General features: G+C 46.3%; 1 protein-coding gene across 1 annotated transcript in view; it reads left to right on the forward strand.

The window, feature by feature from the left end:
- Window positions 1–7,594: 7,594 nt before the first annotated feature.
- Window positions 7,595–26,895, forward strand: part of Npas3 (neuronal PAS domain protein 3) — an 852,204-nt gene continuing 832,903 nt past the window's right edge. Inside the window, 1 exon segment of the mRNA XM_060387500.1 lies at window positions 7,595–7,875. Within this exon segment, the coding sequence (XP_060243483.1) occupies window positions 7,718–7,875 (158 nt within the window). The 5' untranslated portion in view covers window positions 7,595–7,717.

Below are 26,895 nucleotides of genomic sequence, written 5' to 3' on the forward strand. Positions count from 1 at the left end.
GTCTTGAAACAGACAAACAAACAAGAAATTACTTTGTTAACGCTGGAGAGCTGGCTCAGCAGCTAAGAGCACTTGCTGCTCCTGCAGAGGACACAGTTTTCGTTTCTAACACCCGCATGGCGGCTGGCCCACTTCCAGGGGCTGTCCTCTGGCTCCCTTTAAATACTAAGCACCCAGGTGGCACACATAGGTAGACACTATGCAAACACATAAAATTTAAAAATTTAATCTTTGTTTTTTAAAAAAAATACCTTTTCAGTTTTGGTGTAGTAGTTAAGAGAAATACATACTTATCTGACAAGACTATAAAATTTAACATCTCTACCTAATTACAAAGCTGGGTGACCTAGAATTTCTCTACTACAACCCGAGCAACATTTTACCATGAATGAATGAATGAATGCTGAAGGGAATAGAAGCATCTCTTCTACTTCTTGTTTCATGTAAAATTAATTTCTTTTTCAAGTGTTATTTGTTACATAACCATTTTGCCATTAATATTTTAGATTAACTAATAAATTTCTGCACATATGTTTTAGCTTTGAATACAACAAATATTGATAAATGTGATGAAAATGATCCAAATTATTGTCTTGGTATTTTTTATAAAGTTAAATACTTTAACTCTTGGTATTTAAGAGTTAAAGGGGACTTAGAGATACGAATGTATATGAGTAGTGAGGAATGTTCCAATGAATGCCAGTTTTTGGAGGCTGGTTAGACATTAGCAGCTTGGTGGACATGGGGACTTGGAAGGTGTTTTGCACTTAGCAATAGGTAAAGGATTTCCATGGTGATCAGAAGAATGGAGGTTGAGGCATATTTCTAGCTCTGGAAGAAAATGGGCTTCCAGGCCTGCCTAGGAGGCCATTAAATAATAATTATGTGAACCTGCTTGAAAAGCTCTGGGCAGTCTAAGATTATTTTGTGTTGTGACAAGCTTCCCTGGGAAGAACAGAGGTTAGCATCCTGTGGTGAGTGTCAGAAGACTCTGTCCAAATGGGGATCAGCAAGCCTGGATAGGGCAGCCTCTCCCAGGAAAGCTGCATGTATTAGATTTTAGGAAACCTGCGGGAATGCTTACTTGGTGGCCACATACGGTCTCTCCGGCCGCCATCCTCTCTGCCTAGCTTCTGCTTTGCATCCTGTTTGGCTCATTCAAATTGTTGCAGCAGGTATTGGCAAGGACCAGGGAAACAAAGGTGGCCCTGCTCAGGATCTTGGTGATGACAGCTACCCTTCTTCTATGGATTAACTGAACAGATTTGAAATAAAATTCAGATAGCCTTGTTCCCAGGAGTAGCCAATAGAATATCTGTTACCTGAATTACACTTCTAATTTATGCATATACACTTCCTACATATGACCAATGCCTGAAACTTACTGTCTTTTGAAAACAAAACAAAACAAAACAAAACAAAAACAGAACTTCAACCTTTTGGAAAAGGGCTCCTGACTTTAAGAAACACTTGAAATGCTTTTAACTCAGAGACTGATATTCCAACCAAGGACCATGAATGGAGATAACCTAAAACCCCTGCTAGATGTAGCCCATGGCAGCTCAGTCTCCAAGTGGGCTTCCTAGTAATGGGAGCAGGGGCTGTCTCTGACATGAACTCAGTGGCTGGCTCTTTGATCACCTCCCCCCCTGGGTGTGTGTGTGCAGCCTTACCAAGCCACAGAAGAAGACAATGCAGCCAGTCCTGATGAGACCTGATAGGCCAGGGTCAGATGGAAGGGGAGGAGGACCTCCCCTATCAGTGCAATAGGGGAAGGCCATAGGAGGAGGGGGGCAGGTGGGACTGGGAGGAGATGAGGGAAGGGGCTACAGCTGGGATAGAGAGTGAATAAATTGTAATAAAAAAGAAATATTTTTTATCTGGTACCTTCCTTTACTTTGATTTCAAGTATCTTATAGAGTTTAGGATAAATAACTGTTTAGATGTGTCAACATAAATAGAACGCGTGAATATTTTATAACTTGTCTGGGTAATCACCAAGACATTTTCCATCTCTATGGCAGAGATCTTCAAAGACGGCACAGAGATCCTTTTTCTGAGAGTGTCCACCTTTCGCGAGTAATTAACATGGATCCGGCACTGGGTACTTTGTGATGACAACCCTTTGAGAACAGTGTGGCTACTTGTACAGATAAAGAGACTGAGACTTTGAATAAATAAATTTAAGTCACCCTGTCCATGCCTTTTCATAGTCTCATCTGCTTTAATTCCACCACCCCCACCACCCCCAGCCGCCACCACAGTGAGACTCAAGTTTCTTGCTTTGCTTGGGAAGCTTTTCTCAGTTTGTTTCTTAGCGTATATACTTCTGCTGGTATATGAGCCTGCTGAGGACAAAGCGCTTAAAGCACTGTTCTTCAGCACTGAGTGGAGCAAAGGCAAAGCCTACAGCCACAAACACACTGTGCGTCCCAAGTAAGGCACTTAGACGGAGCACATCCTCATCACTTCTTTTTCAGACACTCAGATGACCAGTCCCCAACCTGGAGTAGATTCACAGAATAAGATCCAGTACAAGTGACACCCAGAGATTTGTGTTTTAATAAGTCCTTTTTCTAATGCTGATGTACACCCATGTCTGAGAGCCATCTCTGTAGGTGAAGGGATATAAAGTTTTTTTTTTTTAATAAAAACAGATTGGTTGACTCAGCATGGAGCTTAATAAAACCATTTGTTTGATTTGCTGTGTGATTAGGTTTACACAATATCCTATCCTTCCCAAAATGAAAAATTCATGTAAAAATCTTCTAGTGTGGTTGGTTCCATTTTGAAGAAGAAATTCAGAACAATTTAACTAGTTTTTCATTCAATCTGACCTTAAATGAACACTTTTATAATCAACAAGAAGATTCAGTGGAGAAAAGCCCTTTGGCCTCATGAGCATGCTTGACTGGAGGAAGGAGACACAAAAGTTTCATTTAACAACATCTGTTCTTTTCATGGGCACATACATGGGCTGGGCCCTCTGTGGTTTAGGCACCAGTTTATTTCCCAGAAGCCCCATGAGACTTGAGTTGGGCTGACAGCAATAAAGTAGAACCAGTGATTGAGTCATCCTGACAATCACAGGTAGACCTAAGTCATTTCCCTGAGAGTTAACATGACTTCGACTCCAAAATCAAACCACTGGCATGAGAAATTAAGCAACAATGTGTTGTTTAGGGACACAGTAATGTGCCATGCTGAGGGGACTGTTATTTGGGATTTAGGAACAACTTCACCTTTCATTGTAGTCTTTCAATGTGCAACTGCCTCTCAGCAATTGGTGCCACCAAATTTAACAAAACATAGTTTTCTAAATTCTTTTCTAACTAATGCCTTCTCTACTGCTTTTAAAAAGCTAAAAATATTTCCTTCTCTTCTAACTCTTATGTATTTATAGCTATATATTTATGTTTCTCTGAGAACTGGATATAATAGCTGAAGCTATTTCAATGGGTGACCTATTTAGGGTTAAGATGAAAGATCCTCACATATTATATAGATATAGATATAGATATTGTAAACTGTGATTTATTAGATATGGTGTCTTAATTCTTCAGTTGCCCTCCTAGAAAAATAAAAAAAATTACCATATTGGTAGGTTTATGCTATTTTTCCTTTCTCTAACATTATTGTTTTACTTTTCAATGGACTACAGAACACACTAATAGCATGGAAAATTTAGCAATAAGAACCCCAATTCAATTTGGATTGAGAAACCTAGATGAAAAATTGGATCAAATATTTAACACCCCCTCCCACTAATGTAATGTCTTCCTTATATGGTGTGGTGGGGCACAGTATCAGATCATGGCTGTCCCTACAATGAATCCACCAGACTGTATCTCATCACTCAGCTTCTTCATAGAAATCTTCTATTACGGTATAATTTCAATATACCACCCATTTCAAAGCAATTCATTTCCTTCACTTGTTTATTGTGCATAAGATTTTATTCTATTTTATTTATTGTATTACTTATTGTATACTGATCTCTGTCTCCTAGTTCATTTTTCTTCTTTGGAATAATTTCTGGTTAAAAATAAAGCAAAAAATTAAATGCAATCAAACTGTGTAGGCTTCTCTCTCTACCTGTCACTGGCAGCCTCCAGCATCAGATAGTGAAAACCCAGAACCAAACCACTTAACTAAGTGGAAACAAATATCCAGAGAATGGATATTGTCAATGTAGAAGCAAAAGGCTCGGTTGTACACTGACAACAGGAATGGAGATGTAAATCTCTGCATGTATATTACATGTGTGTATGTATTCAGGGCTTAGAGTATCATACAATCCTTTTGTATCTCTACGTGCACCGGTATGTAGATTTGAATGGGGGGGCATCAAATGAGAAAGGCTGTAGTTTAATGTTTACCAGAGCCCTTCTCCTTGGGTAGATGCCAGGACAACTTTCAAAATATTTCAAAACAGCTGCCAGCATGTAAAGACTTTAACTGACAGAACAGACTAATGAATCTGAATCACTAATGAGAGGATAAACTTATATTTTGCTTAAGGTCGTTAGTGAACATGGAGATAAGCAGATCCAATAAGGACTTTGTTTCTTGTGCATGCAAAGCAACCTTCTGAAATATGTAAGGATAAAATAGTGAAACAGACTTAACATGCATCCCAAGCTAAGCTATTGTGCAAATCTTGTTTGAGTGTTTTTTGTCTTTCTGTTTTAGCAAACAGTTTCTGGAAGGCAGGAGTCATATTAATTCTAAATATGAGTAACTGAAAGCTTCGTAATTTGAAGTTGAATTGCTCACTTAACTACCTTAACAGTATAGCATTTAATTGAAGAGACCTCGGAGTGAGCAGTTTGAAACGTCAGACACTTTCTTCTGGAATGGTATGGCCCCATGGGCTTCTGAGAAAGAATTTTCTCCCAGAAAGGAAAGGAAACAACGTTACACATTTGCACACCTACTATTATGCAAAACAACTAGTAGCTAGCAAGACACTCCCAGCCTCCTTTGGCCGTGGAACTGGTATTGAAGCAGTTAAAGAAGCGGTATTGTTTGTCCACAAATACATAACTCATTGTTGATTGTGCAGAAAGACATTTAAAAAAAAAAAACCTAATTTTTAAAACTTTTTTTTTTTTTTTGGCTGAAGAGGGTTTTTCTTTCTTGCCTGTTTTATTTGGTGCACGGAGACAGCTGCGGCATCAGGGGGTACAGCGAGCAGAAACCTTGCCCAGCGCTCTAGGTGTCCCCACCCCTAGGTCTGAGCCACTCCTTGGAAACCTCCCTTACCTGGTTTGCTGAGCTACAGGTGGCTGTGACAGCTTCCCCGCCCCGCTGGACTGGCTGTGCAGACAGAGGCTGCTTTAGAGAAAGCCGCTGTCTGCTGAGGAATTCGGTTTTAACCTCCCTCCTTAGTCACTCGCTGGGTTTCCTTTGGCTACAGCCTCGCTGGCCCAGGCAGACCTGCTCTAAAACATCCCGGCCTCTCCAGAATGGGCAGGAAGGCTCCCTCCTAGCTGAAAGCCTGCATAGAGCCAAGGGCTGCTATCCGAGTAGCTGAGGGTCTGAGACCCCTTCAGATCTCGTCCAGAGGTGTGGAGTCCAGAGCCCGGGGCTGAGCGTGGGCGGAGGTCCCTGCGGGGGTCCTTGAGAGGCGGATTACCCGGCACCCCCACGCCCACCCGGCGTGCTCTACCCGGGTCTAAGCGGTTGGGTGGTGCGTTTGGTTTCCAGGCTTCTGCTTGAAAACGACCCGGAAGCGGGGAGTCAGGACCTTGCTTTGCTCTTCAACTAACTCGTGGGCTCCCTCGCACGAGCCACAGATGCTCATTACGATTCTTTTTACGTGCAACATGTGGGGGACGGAGCAGTTTCATATCTCCTGGCATTATCTGCCGTCCAAAGCATTTTCTTTGAGAGGAAAATGGAAACGCAGCTGCGCCGTGGGCTCGGCCAGCGAGAGCCAAGGCTCCCCACCCCCGCCCGCCCCCCAGCAGGCTCCCCGTGACTGCTGGGCGCCGAGGCTCCTCCCGAAAGCCCGTTGGGCTGGGGAGGCCCAGAGGTTGCCCCGGCAGGAGCGGGATGGGGCCCGGGCGAGGACTCGCCTTTGTCCAGCTCCTGTGGTTTCCAGAACCATCGGAGTGGGAGGGACAGCCCAGGTCTGCTGCAGGGAGGGGGTGTCCTGCCGGGGAGTCTCTGTCACTCTGCGCCCGGGCAACTTCAGGCTCCGGGGCCCCGGTGGCCGGCGGCTTCCCGGCCTCAAAGGGTTAAGCAGGTGCCTGGCCGGCAGAAGCGTGATTGGCCCGGGGTCAGGGCGGCACCGCGGCCGCAGTTAACTTGGGTTTAGGTGGAGGGTGGGCGACTGCCAGTGTCCAGGCCCTGAGGTGTGCGGGATGGAAGGAGAGTGCCAGAAGGGGAAACTACTTGTGCCCACTGCTAGCGGCAGCAGGGCTGGCCAGGGGCTGCGAGTGCGGGACCCTGGCACAGCCGAGCGCCTCAGGGGCTGCATCCTGCTTCCCTCCACTCGGCTCCAGCCCACCAGCCAGAGGCGGAGAAAGAAAGTGGGCGACGCGGGTCCTGGGCAGGGGTGGGGGAAGCCACCGACCCCCGCCACCCCACCCCGGCGCGGCGGGACCCAGGGAAAGTCTCACTGAAGCAGGCCGGCTCCGCCGCTCGGCTGTCCCCACGCCTGCCGGAGGCGGGGGTGACGGTGGGAAGGAGCGGGAAGGCGCGAGGAAATAAACGCACGTGCTTTTCTCTTTTTGTTTCGCGGGGCCCGGGGTCCGCGGAGTTCGCTCCCACGGCGGCTCCTAGTTGATTCGCTCCCTCTGTCAAAGGGGGCGTCGGGAGGTGGGTCCCCGGGGCCGCCTCGGGCCCAGCCGGGCCCACGGACCCCACCTCGCAAGTTTCCCGAGGCGCCCCCGACGCTCCCCAGGGGCGGGAAGAGCCCTTTCTCCTAAGCGGCCCGAACTCTGCATTGTGCGAAGCCCCCCGCCCCCGCTCGGGCACGCCACCCCTTGTAGAGGAGGATCAAGTTGTGCGGGAGCTCAACTCGCGCGCGGCCACGCTCGCGCCGCCTCGGGGGGCCATCAGCGTGGCCGAGGGTCCGGGCCGAGGCGGGGGGCTCCCCTCCGCCCGTCCCCCGCGCGCCGGGACCCCGGGTTCCGGCCGCCCCGGAGGCTGGAGCCGGCCAGGACGCCGGTTACCTCTCCAGAGAAGGGAGGGGAGCGCCATGGTCCCGCACTTTGGGTCGGAGGCGCGCTGTGTGTGCGCGCGTGTGCGGAGCAGCGAGGGGAGGAAACGCACCCTCCGCCGCCCGTCCTGGCTTTGCACCGGCCAAGTCCCCGCCGAGCCCCCGGCGCATCCTTCCTCCGCCGCCCCCTCCCCTTCTCCCCAGCTGGGCTCGCGCGGCGCCGCCGGAGCAGCCAGTGAGAGCAACGTCCTGAGCGGAGGGGGGAGCGCCGGCGCCCCCCAAAAGGGAAAGGAGGCCCCACCCCGACACGTTTTGCTGTTTGCAAGTCCCTCGCACGCCCCCCGCACCTCCTCCCGCCCCCCCGCCCCTCAGCCCGCTGCGCGCACATCAAAGCGCCTCGGCTCTCCGCCGCGCACAGTGGCCGCGGCTCACTAATGGGATTGCAGGCTGGTGCCTGGCTCCGCCGCTGCCGCCGCCGCCCGAGCCCCAGCCGCAGCCCCCGCCAGCCCGCGCCCGGAGCAGCCGCGCCCGCGGCCCCGCGCCCAGGCCATGATCCGAATCTTCCCGGATTTCAGCGTGCAGGTGACGGCCGCGGCGGCCGGCGGGGCAGCCGCCGGGGTACCGGCCGGAGCGGGCATGGCGAGGGCCGGCGCCGCGGCCAACGGCGCCCCGCAGACCGTCCAGGGCATCAGCTCCTACCAGCAGCGGTGAGTAGCCCGCCCGAGCCGGGAGAGCACCCCCGCCCCGGGCCCCGGGTGGGACGCACTTTGCTCCTGTCTGAGCCCCGCAGCCCTCGCGCGCGCCGGCAGGGCTCACTTGGCCCGCGCTGCGCGGCACAGGGGCCGGGGCGGGCAGGCAGGGGGCCGGGGCGGGCACGCAGCCCCGACTGAGGAGCACTCCGGTGCGCGGGCGAAGTGAAGTCATCCTTTGCCCTCTGCCAGGCCCCAGCGCAGAGCCTCAGCCCGGAGTAGCCGGGGACTTCCAGGGAAGTGGAGACGACGCGCGAGACGCTTTTGTAAAGTTTGGGCTTCCTGTCCCCTTCCAACAAAATGTTCCCAATGCCCCCGCGAGGGCGAGTCCGCGCTGACAGACAGCCTGGGAGCAACTGGTCAGCGAAGGCTGATGGAGCGTTTGTCTCCGAACAGGAGAGGAACGATTTTCCTGTCAGTGATAGACCTGCAATTCCACCTCACAGGGTGACCATGTCACCTGTTACCACAGGGAAAGACAGCCTGAAAGCCTGGTCTCTCAGGCGCTGGGAAGTATTTCTCTTAAGCGCATCAGAATGCAAGTAGATGAGATTCAGAGATACAAGTTAGGAAGCAATTTCTACAAAAGTTAGGCTTGGCGACGAGAAGGAAGTTTTACTGTAGTATTTGTTTGCATTTTTTTTCTAAAGCTGTCCTCTAGATTCAAAATAATTGTCATTAAAACACTGAACACCCTGTGATTGAGTTAGGAAATCAGGGGAAATTTACCACCAACAGCTCTCTAACCCTAAACTTTTCCCTTAAGAATAACTTTCGATGTTCCAAGATTTTATTAAAATGTGATCCACAATTGCTATGAGAAAAACTAACAATGTAATCAAAAAGGTAAACTCTCCCTTCATGGGGCTCAATTTTATGGTAGATGGAAGGAAAAAAAGAGCACATGAGAGTGTGAAATTAAATATTTGTGTTTCCCAGATTGTACACGATTAAACATCTGAGAGATTTGCCAATGGCATTTGACTTAAAATATACATAATGCATATTTCAAATCCCCATTTTACCTCATATTTGAAACTTCATTGATTGGAGAACCTTTGGTTTGAAACAACAGCATGTAAACTGCAAAGGTTACAGCAATCTGTCATTGCTATATTTTGTGCCTTCTAACCAATGGCCCAGTGACCAGATTTTGCCTAACACAGTATTTTCCAAGTTCATGTAATTGCAAATATTCTGTAGAAGACTTCATTACATGCTCTGCTTATTGTCAAAAGTTTTTAAAAGAAGTCACGAAAATAACTCAAAGGGGGGGGGTAATCTTTGCAAAAGATTTTTTCTTTTTTCTTTTCTTTTTTCTTTTTCTTTTCTTTTTTTTTTTTTTTTTTTTTTTTTTTTTTTTTTTTTGCTTAAATTATTTTAGCCTTGTTTCACTCAAGCGGTTACAAGAACCTTTAGTAAAAAAGCTCTTGGCATCTTTCAAAGGCAGAACACCAGTAAAGAATCCAATTTTTCCTTTCCATGGTTCAGGTATGTTTTTTGGCCTTTATAAAAAATTAAATGACAATAGAATCCGGCTGTCACTAGGAAGTGCAGGCAATGTGGTCAGCGAAGAAGAGATCCAGGGGTCAGAAGTGTCACATGGCCGTTGGACAATTCCAGGGACCTCCAGGAACTTAGGCTGACCTAGAAGATGGAAATTGGGCGGGGTGGGGGGGCTGTCACAAATCTCCAGCTTTTAGGTGTTTCCTGAGCATTGGCATTGTCCTCTAGAAGAAGATGACCTTAGGGTTCATTTTCCTTCAGGAGAGGAGCATCCTGGGCAGGCTTCCTTAGTACCTGCCTCAGCACGTCCCTTCAGAGCTCCTGGGGGTGGGGGGGTGAGTCTGGCCACTGGTTAAACCTCAGTCCTGCAGCCCTTCCAAAGACAGGGCTTTAGGAAAGAGCTCCGAACTTTCTCCTTTAGAGTGCGTTTTCCCTGCCTTTGATTCAAATGTTCCCTCATCATGACAGAAAGTATGGTGATAGCGAAAATGAAGTTTTCTTTGGTTTTGTTACTCAGATATCATGACACCTGTTACTGTCTTTAATTTTAGCTAATTTGGGGGCAGAAGAGTTGGGCGAGAAGATTTTTGGCAGGTAAGGGCTAAGGCAGGAGTCTCCTTTCACAGCTCCCTAGCACTGAGAGTCACCAGCACTGGCTTTAGGGCTCTGAGGGGTAGACGTAATTTCCTGGAGACCTGGACTTTTTGCCAAAGTGAATTGTGAAATATCATGAAAATTTTTAAAAAAAGTAATTTTGGGGAGTCTGATGGAGGGGGTCCCAGGAGTGGGTCTTCAAGCAGTGGCCAGCCTGTTGAGAGACCAGAAACTTCTCTTATTTGTCACCTCTGGGCGGTTAGCACCGCCCTAGACTGTCTCTCCTGGAACCAGAACGGCCAGCTAGCTAACGCCCCCTCTTCTCTGCTAGCCCGCAATTGTCTTGTAGGCAACACTCCAGTTCATTCCCCAACCATTCTTTATCTCTCCTACCTGTAGAGTGTGCTAACTACTCCAAAGAGTGCTCAGCATCAGGAAGACCTGGAACCTCTGCCAACACACACACACACACACACACACACACACACACCCATCCAGTGATCCAGTGGAGGTTCAGAATCGCCTCTGTCCTTCACCGGAAGGGTAGAACATAAGGGGACACCTACTGACACCCACTTTTAAGCAGAAAGCAAAGCGTACTCAAGAATGTTTCCCACCAGACTATTTCATTTTTCTCTACGTGGAGCTGTCTTGGGTGTCTGTCTTGCCTGCTTAATCCAGGGCTGGCCCTAGTCTGCCAAAGAGAGGCACAGTGAAGAAATGCTCTGCCCAGGGTCCCTCCAGGTAACAGAATTCCATCTGGCTCTGCACTGAGTAGCCATTTCTCTAGGCCTCCCTAGGCAGTTTAATGGGGAGGTGACTGGACGAGATTCCAGAGGCCAGCATTCCAGTCCCAGGTCCCAGGACCTGGCTCTGCAAAGGCATTTGTCTGTAGCTGCGTCTCATTGCATGCAGATTGGCCTGTGAACCCTGGGGTCTGCAAATCTGCGCACACGTGGAAAATGCAGATGTTCTGGCTCTGGCTCCTGGCTGAGGGCGCCAGAGTCACAAGGTGCAGCCCCGCATCCGAGCTCAGAGGCACAGGGCTGTGGGGCCTGCTGGCCTAGGTCAGCTCAGGACCACCACCCCCTGCTTTCATTTCCACTGTCCCTGAAGGCAGCGCGGCTCACTCTCCTGGCATTCTAATCCCCACTCTCTCTTTTCTGCAGGCTGAAATACTCTAGAGAAGGGAAGTGTTTGCAACTGCAACTGAGTGGCGGTGTTGCGCCAGCAGCCGAGCTTCCCAGTCCCCAAATGAGAGAGGAGGGAAGGAGAGAGGGATAGAGAGAGGGAGAGGGGGAGAGAGAGGAGGAGAGGAAGAGAGAGAGGGAGAGAGAGAGAGAGAGAGAGGACAGAGACACACACGGAGGAGGGGGAGGAGGAGGAGGGGAAGGGGGTGTGTATCAGCTTGCAGGAGGAGAGAGAGCGAGCTCTGAAGCAAAGCAACTGGAAAATGCCCAGAAATACTTTCCCAGTGGTCAAGATGGGAACCCCCCGCGCGCTCTCCCCCTCCGGGTCCCTCCACTGCTAGGCCCCCACCGCCCCCTGCAGGGAGGCTGCGCTCCCCACCTGCCCGCGGGCCGACCCCGGCGGCCGCGCGCCGGCCCGAGCACCCGGAGGCCCCGGCCGAGTTGCCCGCGGGCCCGCGCGGCCGCCTCCCCCGCAGCCCGCCCCTCCTCCGCCGCCGCCCGCGCCGGCCGCCTGTCTCCGCGCCGGGCATGTCTCGGGAGCCGGGGCGGCCCGGGCCGCTGCGCGGCGCATGGACGGCGGCGGCGGCGGCCGGCGAGCAGGGGGAGCACCGGGCGCGGGCGGCCGAGGAGGCAGCGACCTGCGGCGGGGAGCTCCGCGGGCGCCAGGGGACGTCCGGCCGCCGGCCCCGCGCGGGCCCCGCTACTTTCCCGTAGCCTCCCGGGCTCCGCAGCGCGGCCGCCGCCACGGCCACGGCCGCCGCCCGCCGCGGCCCCCCGAGCGCCGCGCACGCCCGCACCCTCTCCCGCCGGCCCACGCACACGCACACCCCCGCCCTCCCCACGCCCCCCGCCCCGGGAGGGGGGAGCGAGGCAAAAAGTAAGAGAGGAAAAAAAAATTGCAGGAAGATGGCGCCCACCAAGCCCAGCTTTCAGCAGGATCCTTCCAGGCGAGAACGGTAACACTTTTCTGTTTATTGAACCCGCCGCCCGCGCCCCGCGCCCGCCGCCGCCGGGGTGGCGGCCTCGCGCCCTCCCCGGCCCGTGGGGGACCCCGGCCCGCGCGCCCCGGGGTCGGGGGGCCGCGCTGCCCGCGCCCGGCGCATTGTCCGCCCGCGGCGGCTGCGGCAGCGAGCGGGCTCTGGCGGCGGCTGGCGGCGAGCAGTCGCGCCTCTTGAGCTCCGCGAGTGGAGCGACTCGCTGATGGAAGAAAAAAAGGAGAAAAAAAAAAAAAAGCAAGAGAGAGAGAAAGATTAAAAAAAAAAAAAGAAAGAAAGACAGCCCCCCAAGAGCAGGCGCTGCGCGCCGCGAGCCACGGGAGGGAGGGTGAGGGCCGGGCATCCCCCGGCCGCCGCAGGTCCCGCGGCAGCTGCTCTCGAGGAAGGGAGCGAGCTGGAGGGGGAGGGGAGGGGGAGGAGGCCGGGGCGGGAGCGCGGCGCGGGGCTCCCGGGGCCGTCTCCCGGAGCTGCTAGGCCGGGCGGGCGCAGCCAGGCGCACCGCCTCCCGCTGCCGCGGCTCGGAGCCGGGCAACTTGTGGGTCCCCGGCTCTGCCCTCCACTCTCGCCCTCCCCTTCTCTCCACCCACCCCCCTTCGCCAGGAAAAAAAAAAAAAAAAAAGAATAAGAATAAGAAAGAAAAAGAAGGAAGAACCCCCTTAAGTCTAAATGAGCAAACAAACAGCAAGATCCAAAAATGCGTCAGTGGTCTGAGCATCTCTACCCCGTTAGTTACTGTTTGGGGATCTGTGTTTGAAAAAGTTCCTGGTGAGAATTGCATATCCAGGCAAGGGGCTCACTGGAGCATATCTGTCTGAAGTTAGTTAAACTACTAGAGCCAAAGGAAAAGGGCGTTTGTGTTCAAAACATCCCTAACCATCCTACGTGAACAGCATTGTTAGGCTTCGGAGTGGCTGAACCCCGCCCCCCAGCTCCAGAGTACTTCCCTCCCGCTGTCCATCCAGCCCACTTTGTTTAGAAGCCTATTTGCTATTAATTGACAGCGTTAATGACATTAATTGCGTATAGCATATCGGTTTGAGCAAAGTGAATATCTCTTTCTGTCTCCAAGAGGAAAGGCTCAGTAGGAAGTATGAAATGCTGCCCATTGATTCGAGAAGAAAACAAATACAATCAGAGCTCTAACACCCCTCCCCCCCCCCCCCCCCCAGCAAGCGGTTGCTTTCCTCACAGGCTTAGGAGAACTTAAAAAGAAGCCCAGAGAAGTGGAGACTCAGTCATCGCGTGGAGACTTTTATTTTTGATACAGCACAGCTTTAATGTATCAAGCGAACAGACAACTGTTCATTCAAAGCCTACCGTTTGGTAGTGTTTGTTTTTTGGTTAGGATTATATCCATTGGAAAAAAAAAAGACAGTGGAATGATCAGGATAAAGGAAACAGCTTTACAAATTAGGTGCATAGTCGACTCATTCTAACGTCTTAGATATTCTGTGAAAAGCATGTACTGGGCGAGTCATATGTCATCTACTTTTAAAAGATGTTAAATGCTGTGGACATTAAGGGTTACTTTCAAACTAGAAAATCAGACGTCTCAAGATAGCTGAAAATGAATATCTAGTTCTTAATATTTGTGTCTCATGAAGATTTTATATCTTAAACATTTTACTCCTGAAGATAGAGAAATCTATTCTCAGATCATTGTGCAAAGCTTTGAATGATGGCTTTTATTAACAAGGCGATAAATACTTTTAAATCAGTTTACAGTTGATCCCATCCCTCCTTGCACCCCCATTCCTGTTTCCCTTCCCTTCTTCTTTCCCTCCCTCCCTCCCTCTCTCCCTACCTCTTAGCTACTTCCTTTCCTTTTCTACTGGTAGCAAATGCATTTACTGGGATTGCCCCAGTAATCTCTCTAGCAGAGGCCTATTTGTGTGCCATTTTGGGAATTTCTCTGAGATAGGAATCTTGAAGATAGAATTAATTTCTAGAGGAAACTTCATAGCCTGTGCATGAGTGCGTTCTTTATCACCTGTCTCCATTTGGCATTCGAGGAAGGTAAATCAAAGTGTGCGATTTGTTATTCTGCTCCACTTGAGAGCTGAACTAAATAACAGTTGGTCTGAAATTCTGATTGAAGTTGTAGGAGGATATACTGTATTTAATTTAATGCCCTTTAATAGCATCTTCTTGTTCAGCTTGGATGCTGTCATTTTAAAGGTTGGATCTAAGAAACTTTAACCTATGGGGAGAGGGAGGGGTAATAAGTGGGTAGGACAGAGGGAACGTTATAGAAGAGAGGAAGGAAGAAGTTATAAACTGTTTGAAACAGGAATAAGCACAAACTTGGCCCATTATCCAGACAATTGTTTCATGCCCCAAGGATTCACTCCCTCACCCGGATTTTAAATGCTCTTAACACTTTTATGTGTAAAAGTCACTTCTATAAGTTGCCTTCATATGTAATGAGAAGTAAGAAGTCAGGGGGTTTGTTTAAAAGGAAGTTGTTTTTCACAGACCCTTTCGACTAAGTCAGCCATTCCTCCTTGGTTTGTAATTTGTGCAGAGAATTGGCTGGTGTGTTTCTCTGCAGCAGCAGCCGAACATAAATATGTTAATGAACGATGTCTCCCCCACGGACTTGTTTTAAGTTTTTGTTCTGTTTATTTAAAGAGTGGTACCCAACTTACTGAACCCACACAGCTGTCTGTGAGCACTTTCCCGCTTTTCAGATACACCCACAATCAAAACTAAGAAAAAGGTATCATTTGTATGTGTGGAGTGTCTGTCCCATATATAATAGTGTGCGAAGAGAAGGTTCTGGCTTTAGATCATGTGCAGAGAAGCTTGCTGTTGATAATATCTTTAATGACAACTTAGCAGTCCTTGAATCATACATACAGAAAGTGTGGCTCTAGAGCTTGAAAGAATAAGTTGAAAACCTTGTGTCTGTACACTTGTTTGATTTTCTTTAAACCCTAATAGGCTGCAAATTATATAGCACTGCCACAGAGCTGTTCCGCTCTATGGACCTATAACCAAGAAAATTAGAGAGAAGTGTCAAGCATGTACTGTGCCCATGCTGGTTTGCAAGGCATTAAAAGGTAGAGGTGGTGGCTGGCATTTTTGTTAAGGTATTCCTATAGCGCTAGCTTAAACAGTGATAAATGATGATATGCGTTGTCATATATATATATATATATATATATATATATATATATATAATAGCTCCACAAGATTGCTTAAATGATAATCGAAAATATGAAATAGGATGGCCTTCGTATTACAAGGCCAAGGGTCTTCAAATGGAAAAACTGAAATAATGAAATATTTCCAAGGCAACAGGCTGTCAACAAGAACAGTAATACATGGGCATTTCATAGATCCACCGGAGAGCAGATTAGACGGCAGGGCTCCGGAGTAGCGGGTATGGTGACCTGAGCCACACAGGACCCTCCCCCCTTAGAGAATCTTTTATGATTCCCAGTTTCTGACTTATGAGAGACAGAAAGACACTGCAAATGTCCAATGTGCCATTCACTAGATTTGATTTTATATGATGCATTAACTGGAATTCAATCTCATTTAATGCTTTTTTTTAAATAAAAATTTACATGCATTTCCCCAATTTCTAAATACCTTGTGAGTAAAGTTTTAGTGTGTGTGTACTTACTCTAGTATGTGATGCAGATATGTCTGTGAATAAAAATATGGTATTTTAGTTTAATATATGGCGCATTTTCAAGACGGAAACGTTTTAGGGAGGCCCAGGCTTACAAGTTACAGATAAGCAAGCAGTCATGAGCCCTTGCCCTAACAGCCAGAACTTGCTTGTAGAAGCCTCCTAGCTACCTCCATTCAAACTGGAGAGTAAGCTCAGAGTGGAAAATTACTAGCAGCAAAATTTGCCGAATGGCTTGCTGATGTGACAAAGTTCATGCATCTGGAAGGTCCCTAAGCAAACAGCATATTGGGGGGAGGATGGATCAGCAGGGAAGTCTTTGTTGAGAAGCGTAGACCTAAATGGGGAAGCAAGAAGGAGGAGTGTCTCATAAGGAAATAGTGAAGGTTAGATGAAGTTCAGAAAGACCATAGACCCCGTACTAGTCAGCCAGTGGGAGCCGGGAGAGGCCTTCCTGAGAGGGTCTTAAATGCCTGTTGCAATAGCCTTGGCTATGCCTGCTCACCAGACAAGACCCCCGTTGAAAGGTTAGCCCCACTGTTTGACAAGTTTCCAAGTCCATTCTCTGCACGTGGGCTGGGGTGATTGTTTCCACACTATATGCACTATGACTTATTTTTTGAGTAGAAGTTATACATAATTAACATCTTTCTTGGCAATAAACCAGAATTACATTGCCCTTTAAATATAACCCACAAATAGGACAGTTTGATAGGTTTAGTAATGTGAGTTTTGATCTCCCCTTGCAATCCTTCACAGCAGCTGTCTATAGCAAAGTGGTTTTATGGGAGTGCTGAAATTTCAATGACCCCTTTGATTCCCTGCCCAGGATCTTAGACTGAGACCCACTTGCATCCTACAATGTCGTTTGCTTACATCAGGATCTGCTGCTCTGTAGTAAGGTTTTCTAGGACCAGCGGTGTGTGTGTGTGTGTGTGTGTGCGTGTGTGTGTGCGCGTGTGTGCGCACATGGGCTAGGAAGCAACCATGAGGAGGAATGTAGAGGGATGTATGTGACATGGTCATTTATAACATTGGGCACTTCGTGTGTAGGAGCATGTATAGAAATAACACAAAGACTTTCTCCTCAAGTACTCCAATGTTAATAGTGACCCCAGTGTAAACCTTACTATATTTTTGTCTTTCTGCAATTGCTGTGACCCCTTCCTGTACAGAATACTACTAAATGTAAGGGCCACTAAGCACACAGGATACCATATGTGCTATGTGCTTATTTACGTGGCCACTTTTCTCTGCATTGTAGCATTTAATTGTTTTGATTGGTTCTAGGAATTTCTGAACTTCTTTTGGCTTAGAATATAACCCCTGGTGTTTCATACACATGTCCACTGGTATAAACATACATGCCAAGTTGCTTGGCATGCTGGCATGTGCCTTTAATCCCAGCACTCAGGAGGCAGAGGCAGGCAGATCTCTGTGAGTTCAAGGCCAGCCTGGTCTACAAAGCGAGTTCAGGACAGCCAAGGCTATACAGAGAAACCCTATCTCAGAAAACATATACCTATATTATCTAAATTTATATAAATTATATAAATATATATAAATTTATATATGTAAATTTCAGTATACATGTATTTGCTGAAAATTTTAATAAATTGGTTGAGTAAATATTATTCTCTGACTTTTAAATGCCCCCAGGGTTGCTCGTACAGGAATTTTACACCTACAATTAGGTAAGAACTTCTCCATTTACGAGAAACTTGGGTTGTTTGCATTGATGATGGTAGCACTGTCACAGCAAATAGTGGCCTTTCTCTTTCCTCTCATTGGGCAGTGTGGTAAACTGACTGTGACCGAGGGGTGTCTTTACTGTGCTGGGCCTCATTAGCGTGAGCACGGTGTCTGTACTATCAAGTTTGAGAGACCCTTACATAGACTAATCTGTAGGAGTATTAGACAGAGTGCAGTGCAGAAACAGGGCGAGGCTGACTAAGGCGGGAGGGACTGCTGCCGCCTCTGAAATGCCGGGCCGGTGGCAGCACTGACGAGCACGTGGGCTTGTTGTCTGTATCCACTGGGAAGGCACAGGGTCTTGGTAACTAAAATGGAACACGGTGACTCTTGCATATGAGGAGGAAGAAGAAAACTCCATGTTCGTTTGGACCCTGGTGCTCCTGACTCCAGATGACAATAATTGGTTGCTTCTTCACTGTCTTTACTTCCTGAGCCTCCACCCTGGGCCTTTGGTGGAGGCTCCTGCAAGAGCAGACTCTGGTTAGAGAGTTGTCCTTATTTTCAAGTCAGAAGCCATCCCTTCCGAAGGGTAAGTAGCACAGAAGTCAGAGAGACGAGGCCTTCTGTATTTTTATTTTCACGTTTCCCCCTCATATTAGTTAAGTGTTCTGGGATAGTAGGCATCCACTTTGTAAAATACAATAATTAATGACTGTGAAATGTTCTTGGGAAGAAAGGAAAAGACGTACATAGAAGTGCAGCTATAAGGGTTTTCAGCACGAGATGCTTGGAGGATCCAGAGCTGCTTTCCATGGGACAGTGATGAGTGTCGCTGGACCCTGTCCTGCACACGGCACGGCGCCTCTTTATTTGGTTTTCTTATAACCCTTTTTAGGAAGTGTAAATATCTCTATGTACAGAGTAGCAGCTTCCTTTTTCCGTGGAAGGTGACAGAAATGGAGGCTGAACTTGGGTTTGTCTGCAATGCAGACTTGGGCAGCGTGCTGTAGAAATGTCCTGTCACACCACCATGAGGAGCCTGTGGCTTTCGACCTTCTAAAGCTAGGGTTTCCCAGCCAGTAGGAAAAGGCCCCTGTGGCTAAACAGATGATTGTGCTGTAGCTTGAACCTTCATCAGGTGTTTGGAGAGTAGTAAAAATGCAGTGTGTGTAGAGTTAGTGAGAAGAGCAAGCAATCAGTATTTCAAGTGTCCCTTGACCCTTCCTCTCCATTAGCATTCTAGTCCTTTTGTAGGGACAGTGGACAGCAGCACATACTGTAGTCACAGTTTTAGCTGACTCATTTCGCAGGAGCCAGCTCTGGTAGACATATACCCCAGGGGTCAAGAGTTTCTTCCCACTCTTTGTGCCACATTTCATGATGTGTCTCAGTGTGTTTCAAGACTTAAATCTATGCGGGTTTGTTTTGGTAGAAACAATCTCACAGTGCTTTCTGAATAGCATGGCTCACAGTTAGCTGTGTTTGGGGGCATTATCATTTGGTATACATAAGGACCTTCAGTACAGTTTGGCCTCTACAAAAGACTCTAGGCATTGTAACATCAGCAAGCATGCAAAGGATGTCTTAATAAACAGCTACTGCTCTGAGGGCTTTGCATATACTTCTTTACTTAATTGAAGCAAACTAGCCTTGGGGCATAATTGGTAGGTCATTATTTTATCTTTTGAGTGTGTGTATGATGTGGGGCGTGTATGTAAGTGTGCGTAAGGGTGGGTAGGTACGTGTGAAGGGCAGAGGACAACAGGAGGTGCTCACCCTCAGTTCCACGTTGTGTGAGACAGGGCCCCTTGTGGGCTGCTGCCCACCCCAGCGGAGCCTGCCTTCTCGTTTCTGGAGGGTGTTCTGGCTTCCCGCCATGTTGTAGGAGGACCGGGATTACAGGCTTTTATGTAGGTTCTGAGGATCTGGACTCAGAGCCACACACTGTACAGTAAGTACTTTACTGAGCCATCTTCCCAGCCTGGTGGGTTACTATTCAGTCCTCCGTTCCACAGTACAGGTGCACATGTGTGCACACACAGAGACACACGGACACACAGAAGCACCTTCAGGAAGGGATGCCTTCCATAACACTTCTATTTCTCTCGGTGCCAGGGATCTATATTGTTGGTTGGGCGTTTGACTAAAAGGGTGATTTAGGGAACTTTCTAGGGTCAGGCTTCAGCTGAGTGCATGTTAGGTTAAGGGTGGCTGACAAGCATGGCGCGTTTATCGTTACACTTTTGGATAAGTGCTGCTAACCAGCTAGGGTTAAAGATGGCCAGCAGAAACGTGAAGGCTTGAGCAGATTAGGTAAGCAGGGCTTGAGGATTTGTGGTTGATGAAGGCAAGTTTTTGTTTGTGGGTCTTAATTAGATATTCCTTTTTACAATCAGCAATTTGTTTACACAAAAATGTTGCCTAATAAAATATTGGTAGGAACTCAGTTAGAGAGATCTAAGGAAACGTCGAAGATCAAAAGCAGATATTAGTGAGGAGAAAAGTCGAGTATAGGCTGCAGCATTCAAAATATCGGTTAGATCGCTTTAAAAGAAATTACATCTGATTCCAGTATTTCGTTATCAGCACCGAACCTAAAGCACAATTTAAGGGCCCTGACTTGGGTGTCTAGCATCCAGCGTGGGAATGTCACTGACCTCTGTGTCACATGCTTCAAAGGGTAGTTGCATGGCATTTTAATACCTTTTCATGGGATCCCAGAGTCACGCAGTATCACGTCACATGCTGTGCAAGATTTGTATAAAGACTTATAAGATGATCTTATTTTAAAGAAAAAGCTGATGTTGGATGGAGCCAACTGCGGGTGAATCCTGAGGGAGCCAGCATGACCCCCTCCCGCATGACACTGAAGAAAAGGGTGTTGGTTCAAAGCTTCACTTAGAAGCACTTTGTTCAGGGGAACACAACAGTTAGTGGGCAACCGGAGTAACTGAAACTGTTTGCAGAACCTCTTTTTCTTTGGTCCTAGAAAATATAAACATCAACGAATAAGGATGTTTTCCGAGTTAACATAATATTATGTTGAATGAAGGTGCACTTTTTTCTATAAAAATAATTTACCCCCAGAATCTGCTTCTGAAAATAAATGCCTCCTATTCGCATGTGAATGGAATTTTCATTGTGCAGGATTTCACATATGCTTCGTACAGTTTATATATTAATATTGTTGACAATATAAATGGGTATAAAGTACATAGCAGATATACTGTTTGTCTACTCCTACCTAAAATGCAAAAAAGTTACAAAGATATCTTGAATGAATTATAAATGTCTTACTTTAGATTGAGTTAAATTTAAATATATGCAGTGGATTGGTGACTTTTTTGTTTTCCTAGTGCTGTGTGGAAAAGTAGGCTCATCATTTTTTTTTTTTTACATTTTTATTGTTCTGTGTAAATGTAATTTGTTAATCCTGTGAAATTTGTCATAGATAAATTTGCTTGGATTATCTTGTCACCACCGTATCTGCATTCTTTTGTTCATTGCTTATTCATAATTTAACAGTCTGGCAGTGAGCCTTTTTGGGATGCTCACGAAAGATATATGACCTCAACCAGCTGCTACTATAACCTGCAGAACGCACAGCAAGACATTAGGAATGTGAGGATTCCTCTACTGATTAAAGTGCTCTTCATTTAAACAGTCTGTTCCTAAGAATCTTATGCTACCAGCAGTCCTGATTTTTTTTCATTCCCCCCAAAATTAGTTCTAACAATTGAATCTTCATTTGATATGAATTTTTTACATTCTCCAGAGGAAGTTAATTCTTTGAGTGCTGTTACTTCTTAAGAACGAAATACTTACATTTTCATTTTATTTGGGGAGTGGCAAGTTATCTGTAAATGGTTTGATTGCTTGAAAAAGAAAGGAGACTGGAAGAGATCTGTCACATCCTAATCTTCAGGTCAACGGTTGGTTTAATCCTGTTTGAATCCAAGCACTTTACAGTTTATATCCTAAATTCTCCATATTAGGTAGTAAGTGGCAGACATTAAAAATAAAATGTTGCTTGAGGTATAACCACATCTTTAGGTTTTCATTATTCTGAATTAGTTTAGCATATAAACCTATCTCTTTTCCTCCTACTCTCTCTCTTTCTCTCCCCCCCCTCCTGCCCGTCTCAATCAGTAGATCAGTTTGTGAGTAATGGTTAGTTTTTGACTGTCTTCTGTGCGGGCATATGATTATGGTTCAAAATAATTCATTGCTAATCCATGCAGCATTGCTTCATCTCCACCACTCTGCTCTGTGATTAGAGCCTCAGGCCCACTGCCTTGCTTTCCCCGTTTCCTTTAACTGCAAGCCTTGTTTTAATATAGTTCCGTGCTCCCACTTCCCTACCAGCGCCTCTCCATTCCTCATATATATCGATTGCAGTAGATTAATATTTATTTGAAGCTATTTTTCAGACTTTGTGAAAAATGTATTCATTTCTTAAGGCGACTCTTCATGTGAAGGGAGAGGAGAAGGAAGTGGGTAGTTCAGGTTTGTGACTCTTTCTAGAAGATCCATTCTAGATTTTCTGCTGTGGGCAAGGCTTATTGTTTTTAACACAGATCAGGAAGTTCAGTTTCTTTGAGAAAATTTGCACCAATGAAATGACAACATTAGGGATTTAACTCTGTGACAGAACCATAATGGCCTTCTATGTTTTTCCAAGTTCATACCATACTGTTACTGTCTCTACATTGTACATACATCAGCCTTCAGTGAATATTTTTAGACAGAAACACAAAACTGTCATTTTCCTGAGCATCAGAATTTGCCAGTTTTGCCAGAAGGTCATCTCACAGAATTTTAGAAGACTTGGTCTCAGATCTCAGTGGTCCTGTGTTCCTTTTCATAATTACTTTCGTCTCATTGTAGCTGTGCATTTGAAAGTGTAGGTCAATGAGGATGATTGCATTCAGAATTTCATGATCTGTGTAGTGGAACAAATTGAAAGCAAAGCCTGTATCAATCACTGTGAAGGGAGGGTTAATTGTTACGGCTTCTCAGGCCTCTGGACAGATAAACCAGTAATGAAATACTTAGTGCTGTGATATGCGAATGCTAAGGGATGAAACAATGGCAACAGAAGCAGGCTTGAGAGATAACCAAGAGGCAAAAAGAAAGGAAGCCGGGCAAAAGTGCGGCATGCAATTGCATTAGCTCTTTAGAGGAATATTGTTTTTAGCTTCCTACTCATCCTTTGCTGCCAGGCTAGGGCTGTATCATACATCAGGTGGCTAAAGCCAAATCATGTGCAAATGGAAACCACTCTTTTTTGCAAGGAAGAAAAAGGCAATAGAAAGAGAAAGGAGGAAGTAAGCTACCGTGCTCTGCAAGGGTTGTACATGTTTTATAAAAGAACAGTGTTTGAGTTTCTAGGTCTGCCAGGGTGTTGGATGTTGCATATGCACAAATGGCTCAGATTCTATAATGTTTCAAAGAATCGCCGTGTTTGAAGGGTTGTTTGGAATTCATGATTCACTGATGACCAAAATATAGAGGAAATTGCACAAGAGGGAAAGAGATGGCAAAATAAGAATTAGTGTGGCAAAGTAATCATGAGATTAAAGTAAATACATTTTACTGTAGCTTCCATACGAACTTAACATTTAAACATCTGTTAGTTACTTATATGTTGAAATATATGCAAAAATATTTAGCCAAATTGAAGTCTTAGGCCCATGACAATCATCTCAACACAGTGGGTAGTTCTGAAAATTAATGAGAATGATAATACTGTAAAGACTGTTCCAGAGTTTGCTCAAATTCATTATCTAAGACTCTTGTTAAGAACATCTCAAAGAATTTTAACCAGGAAAATATATTAATGGTTCAAAAGCATTTTCAAAATGCCGAATTATAAAAGTATAATGGAATTATATATGCAAGAGTTATAGTTAGCAATACAGATAGCTGCAGACATTGTGGAGGAATATTCCCTTATCCTGCACTGTTCTGGCAGTTGTTGCCACACAATTTAATCTCTTGTATTATTATTATTATTATTATTATTATTATTATTATTATTTTAGGGTAAGAAAATCTAGAACGTTTAAAAAATAAAATGAGTGCCTTCCATTAATGTAAGAAAGATTCTAGTGAAAGTTGGATACCTCTGTATTTTAGCTTTAATTCTAAATTTAATAAAACTACTAGCAAGATTGGTTGTTCTTAACAAAAAGGAAGACTTGCACTGCATCCTTCCCTTCTCTTCAGACTGTTAGCGTCTTCTTGAGGTCTGTCTCCGTGTCATGTCTCTGTGCCCCACAGGGACAGAAAGGGCTGTGCACAGCTCTCTTAGTGGCACCACCCTCCAGCCGATGTAGCTTTCGTATTTGAAGAGACAGCCGTAACTGTGGTGCTGAATCACACTGCTGAGTCAGGAGGTTTAAGTCACCAGTAAAACACCGCGGCAGAAGCTGTAGAGAGCACCCCAAGTCAAGATGAGCCAAAGGATGTCAGCCGCTGTGTGTCAGAGTGAGGCGGCAAAAAGCAAGACTACTGTTGCTTACTGATAAGCTCATCATTGAGACAGGAGCTACAGGTGCCAAGGGGTCAGGGTATCGCTAAGACTTTCTCTGGTCTCTGACCCGTAGACACTCTGCCAGGATCATAGAAAGGTTAGGCCCTGGGCTGGTCCTCCTTTATCCTGACAGGAAGTAGTTCCACACAGGCCCGTTAGCCTCTTAACACCTCAGCTTTTCCATTGTGTGTTGAGATGCTGGCAGTCCTGACGATAAAGCCAATGGATATGTGCTGTTTGGACATACAGAATAAACTAATAAGCTGAAGTCCATGGTGGATTCTTTTACTAATGACATTAATACTTAAAAGGATACTCTTTATTTGTAAAACTTGGATTAAACCAAATTAAAAAATTCGGAAGAAACACGATGCTTGCCATAGAAGCTTTAGTCCATAAGATATATGGTCGTTGAGTATTATTTTCTTTTTAAAAACACATTTGAAAAGAAATTTATTGGTGAACATCTAGAGGGATGAGTGGGAAGCAACAGGCGCATTAAGTTGTATTTTAAAATGATCTGTTTTGCTCAGGGCCCGGTGCCATAGAGAGGCCTCTGGTGGGTTTTAGTCAGGGTGGCAGATCCCTGACAATGTTTGGAAATTAGATGATGCGCCAATAGGGAAGTGACAGTATGATATCAGGCAGACAGGTAAATGTGTAGGGAAGAGTCACCTCTGAAAACTTCCTGTATTTCTGCACATAGGTGCAGAGACAAACTTACCCAGACTTTTATATTTATACTTTTAAGCTTTGTTTTTAAAAAGGATCTTGTTCTACAAGTTTTCTTGCTTATAAAGGTGGATTGATTCAGTTTAATATAAACATTCTGCAGTATTTATGGTTGGTTATGCTGCTTTTACTTAGAGTGGATTAGTGACTTTGTAAAAAGTTATATTACGCAGTTTTCTGCTGCTGTGATGAGATATACCATGATCAAGGCAACTTATAGAAGAAAGTTTATTTGCAGATTATGATTTCAGAGAGTTTGAGTTCATGATCTCCATGTCAGGATTATGACTTTAGAGTAGTAGCTAAGAGCACACATCACAACCATGAGGCATAAAGAGAGAGAGAGAGAGAGAGAGAGAGAGAGAGAGAGAGAGAGAGAGAGAGAGAGAGGAAGAGGGACAGAGGGAGTGAAGGGTAGGCAGAGACAGAGACAAACTGACTCAGGGTGATAGTGAGAGTCCTTTGAAACTTCAAAGCCCACCTTAGTGGCACACCTCCCCAACAAGGCCACCTCTTCTAGTCCTTCCCAAACAGTTCCACCAGCTGGGGACCAAATGTTAAAGCATGTGAGCCTGTGGGGGCCACTCTCAGTCCATTCACTGCCATCCCTTATTTGTTATCTTCCTCAACATTTGAAATAAGATAATTAACATGTTTGGCTGATCCCTTTATATATAGATTACCTATGCACGTATTCTGTGTAGTATATGTGGAATAAGAATATGCTTCTTTGTTATTCTAATGTTAGTAGTATCATATATAACTGTGTGAAGTGTTTGTCTCTACAGAAGTATTTAGATTTTTCAAAAAGCAATAGGAAAGGTTCTCAGGTGTTATAATGAAGACTACACTTCTTCTAAATAAGTCTGACACTTGTTGGGAGCCGAATTGAACTGACTAGTTTGTAGTTCAGAATGAACCTTGGTTTAACTTTCTAAAAGGAGCTTGTGCTAATGAATGTACTTTGACATGACTAGAGCACAGAGAAGACTAAGCGTGCCCGGCCTCAGTCCTACGTCACATGTTCACACCGCTTCTAGACACCCATGCTATTCTCTGCTTTAATGCATTTTTTGTGTAAAATAATTCTCATGTTCCATTAGGTTTTAATTTTTTATATTATTGAGTATTAATAGTGAGTAAATAGTTTGGGCTTGGTTTAATAAATATGTCATATTTGTCTTCATTGGTGACCATTTTTCTGTCCCAGGTAGTTCAAGATAGTTAAAAAAAAATTAACATTGTCGAGAAGTTTAGAACTGAGTGACGTATGGAGACGTCAGAGTCACAGTGCGTGCCCACAGCTGAAACAGGCATTGGTCCTTGGTGCGAGAAGAATGCACAGCAGGTGTTTGGACTTGGGGTGGCCCAAACAAGGTTAGACTTCACACAGTCTGTCCTCTCCCGTCTTCCCGTTTCTCTTACTCACTGCGTGCTTCTGCAGGGGCATGTGTCTGGCTGTGCCTTGCTGTTTCTACCATTTGCCAGCCGCGCATTTCAGAGCAACATTCAAGAGACCCTGAATCAGTGGGCTTCTGCCTTTAGGCCCTCAGGGTTATAGTGGGTAGTGAGTAACGGGGCTTCGGGGGGCCTGAAAGTCTCCTCGAATGGTATGTTGAAACTGTTTTATCAGCTACATTTCGGTGTTAAGAACTGTGAGGGATCTAGTTTATCCCACCTGTGAGCTGAGGAGTCTCCCAGATACAGTTTAGCAGATGTTGGGTCAGGGAGGCAAGGCAGTTTATTATAGAATTAGTGGTCTTTGGTGGATTAACGCTGCATTCTGCCGACCCCAGTCCATCCCCACAGCCTGAAGTGATGAGTGCCTCATGACACCTGCGCATGCAGTGGCTTATGGCCCAAAATACTCTGAACTCAGGGAACCCAAGTCATAGGACGGACAGTGAATGTATCTCCTTTGCTTGGGAGGGAGATTTTACCTCTGTTGTCCAAGGTTCCTCTCTGTACAATCAACGTTAAACAGAGAATCTAGCGAAGAATGGTTAGTACTGCCTGACAGATGTGCAGAAAATTGAGAAACCCAGTCTTGTGTCTTGATAGTCTAGAGTGTCGCGAGCTATTGTGAACAGT

The sequence above is a fragment of the Meriones unguiculatus genome, chromosome 7 (assembly GCF_030254825.1).
Source record: "Meriones unguiculatus strain TT.TT164.6M chromosome 7, Bangor_MerUng_6.1, whole genome shotgun sequence".
In the NCBI taxonomy this organism is placed as follows: domain Eukaryota; kingdom Metazoa; phylum Chordata; class Mammalia; order Rodentia; family Muridae; genus Meriones; species Meriones unguiculatus.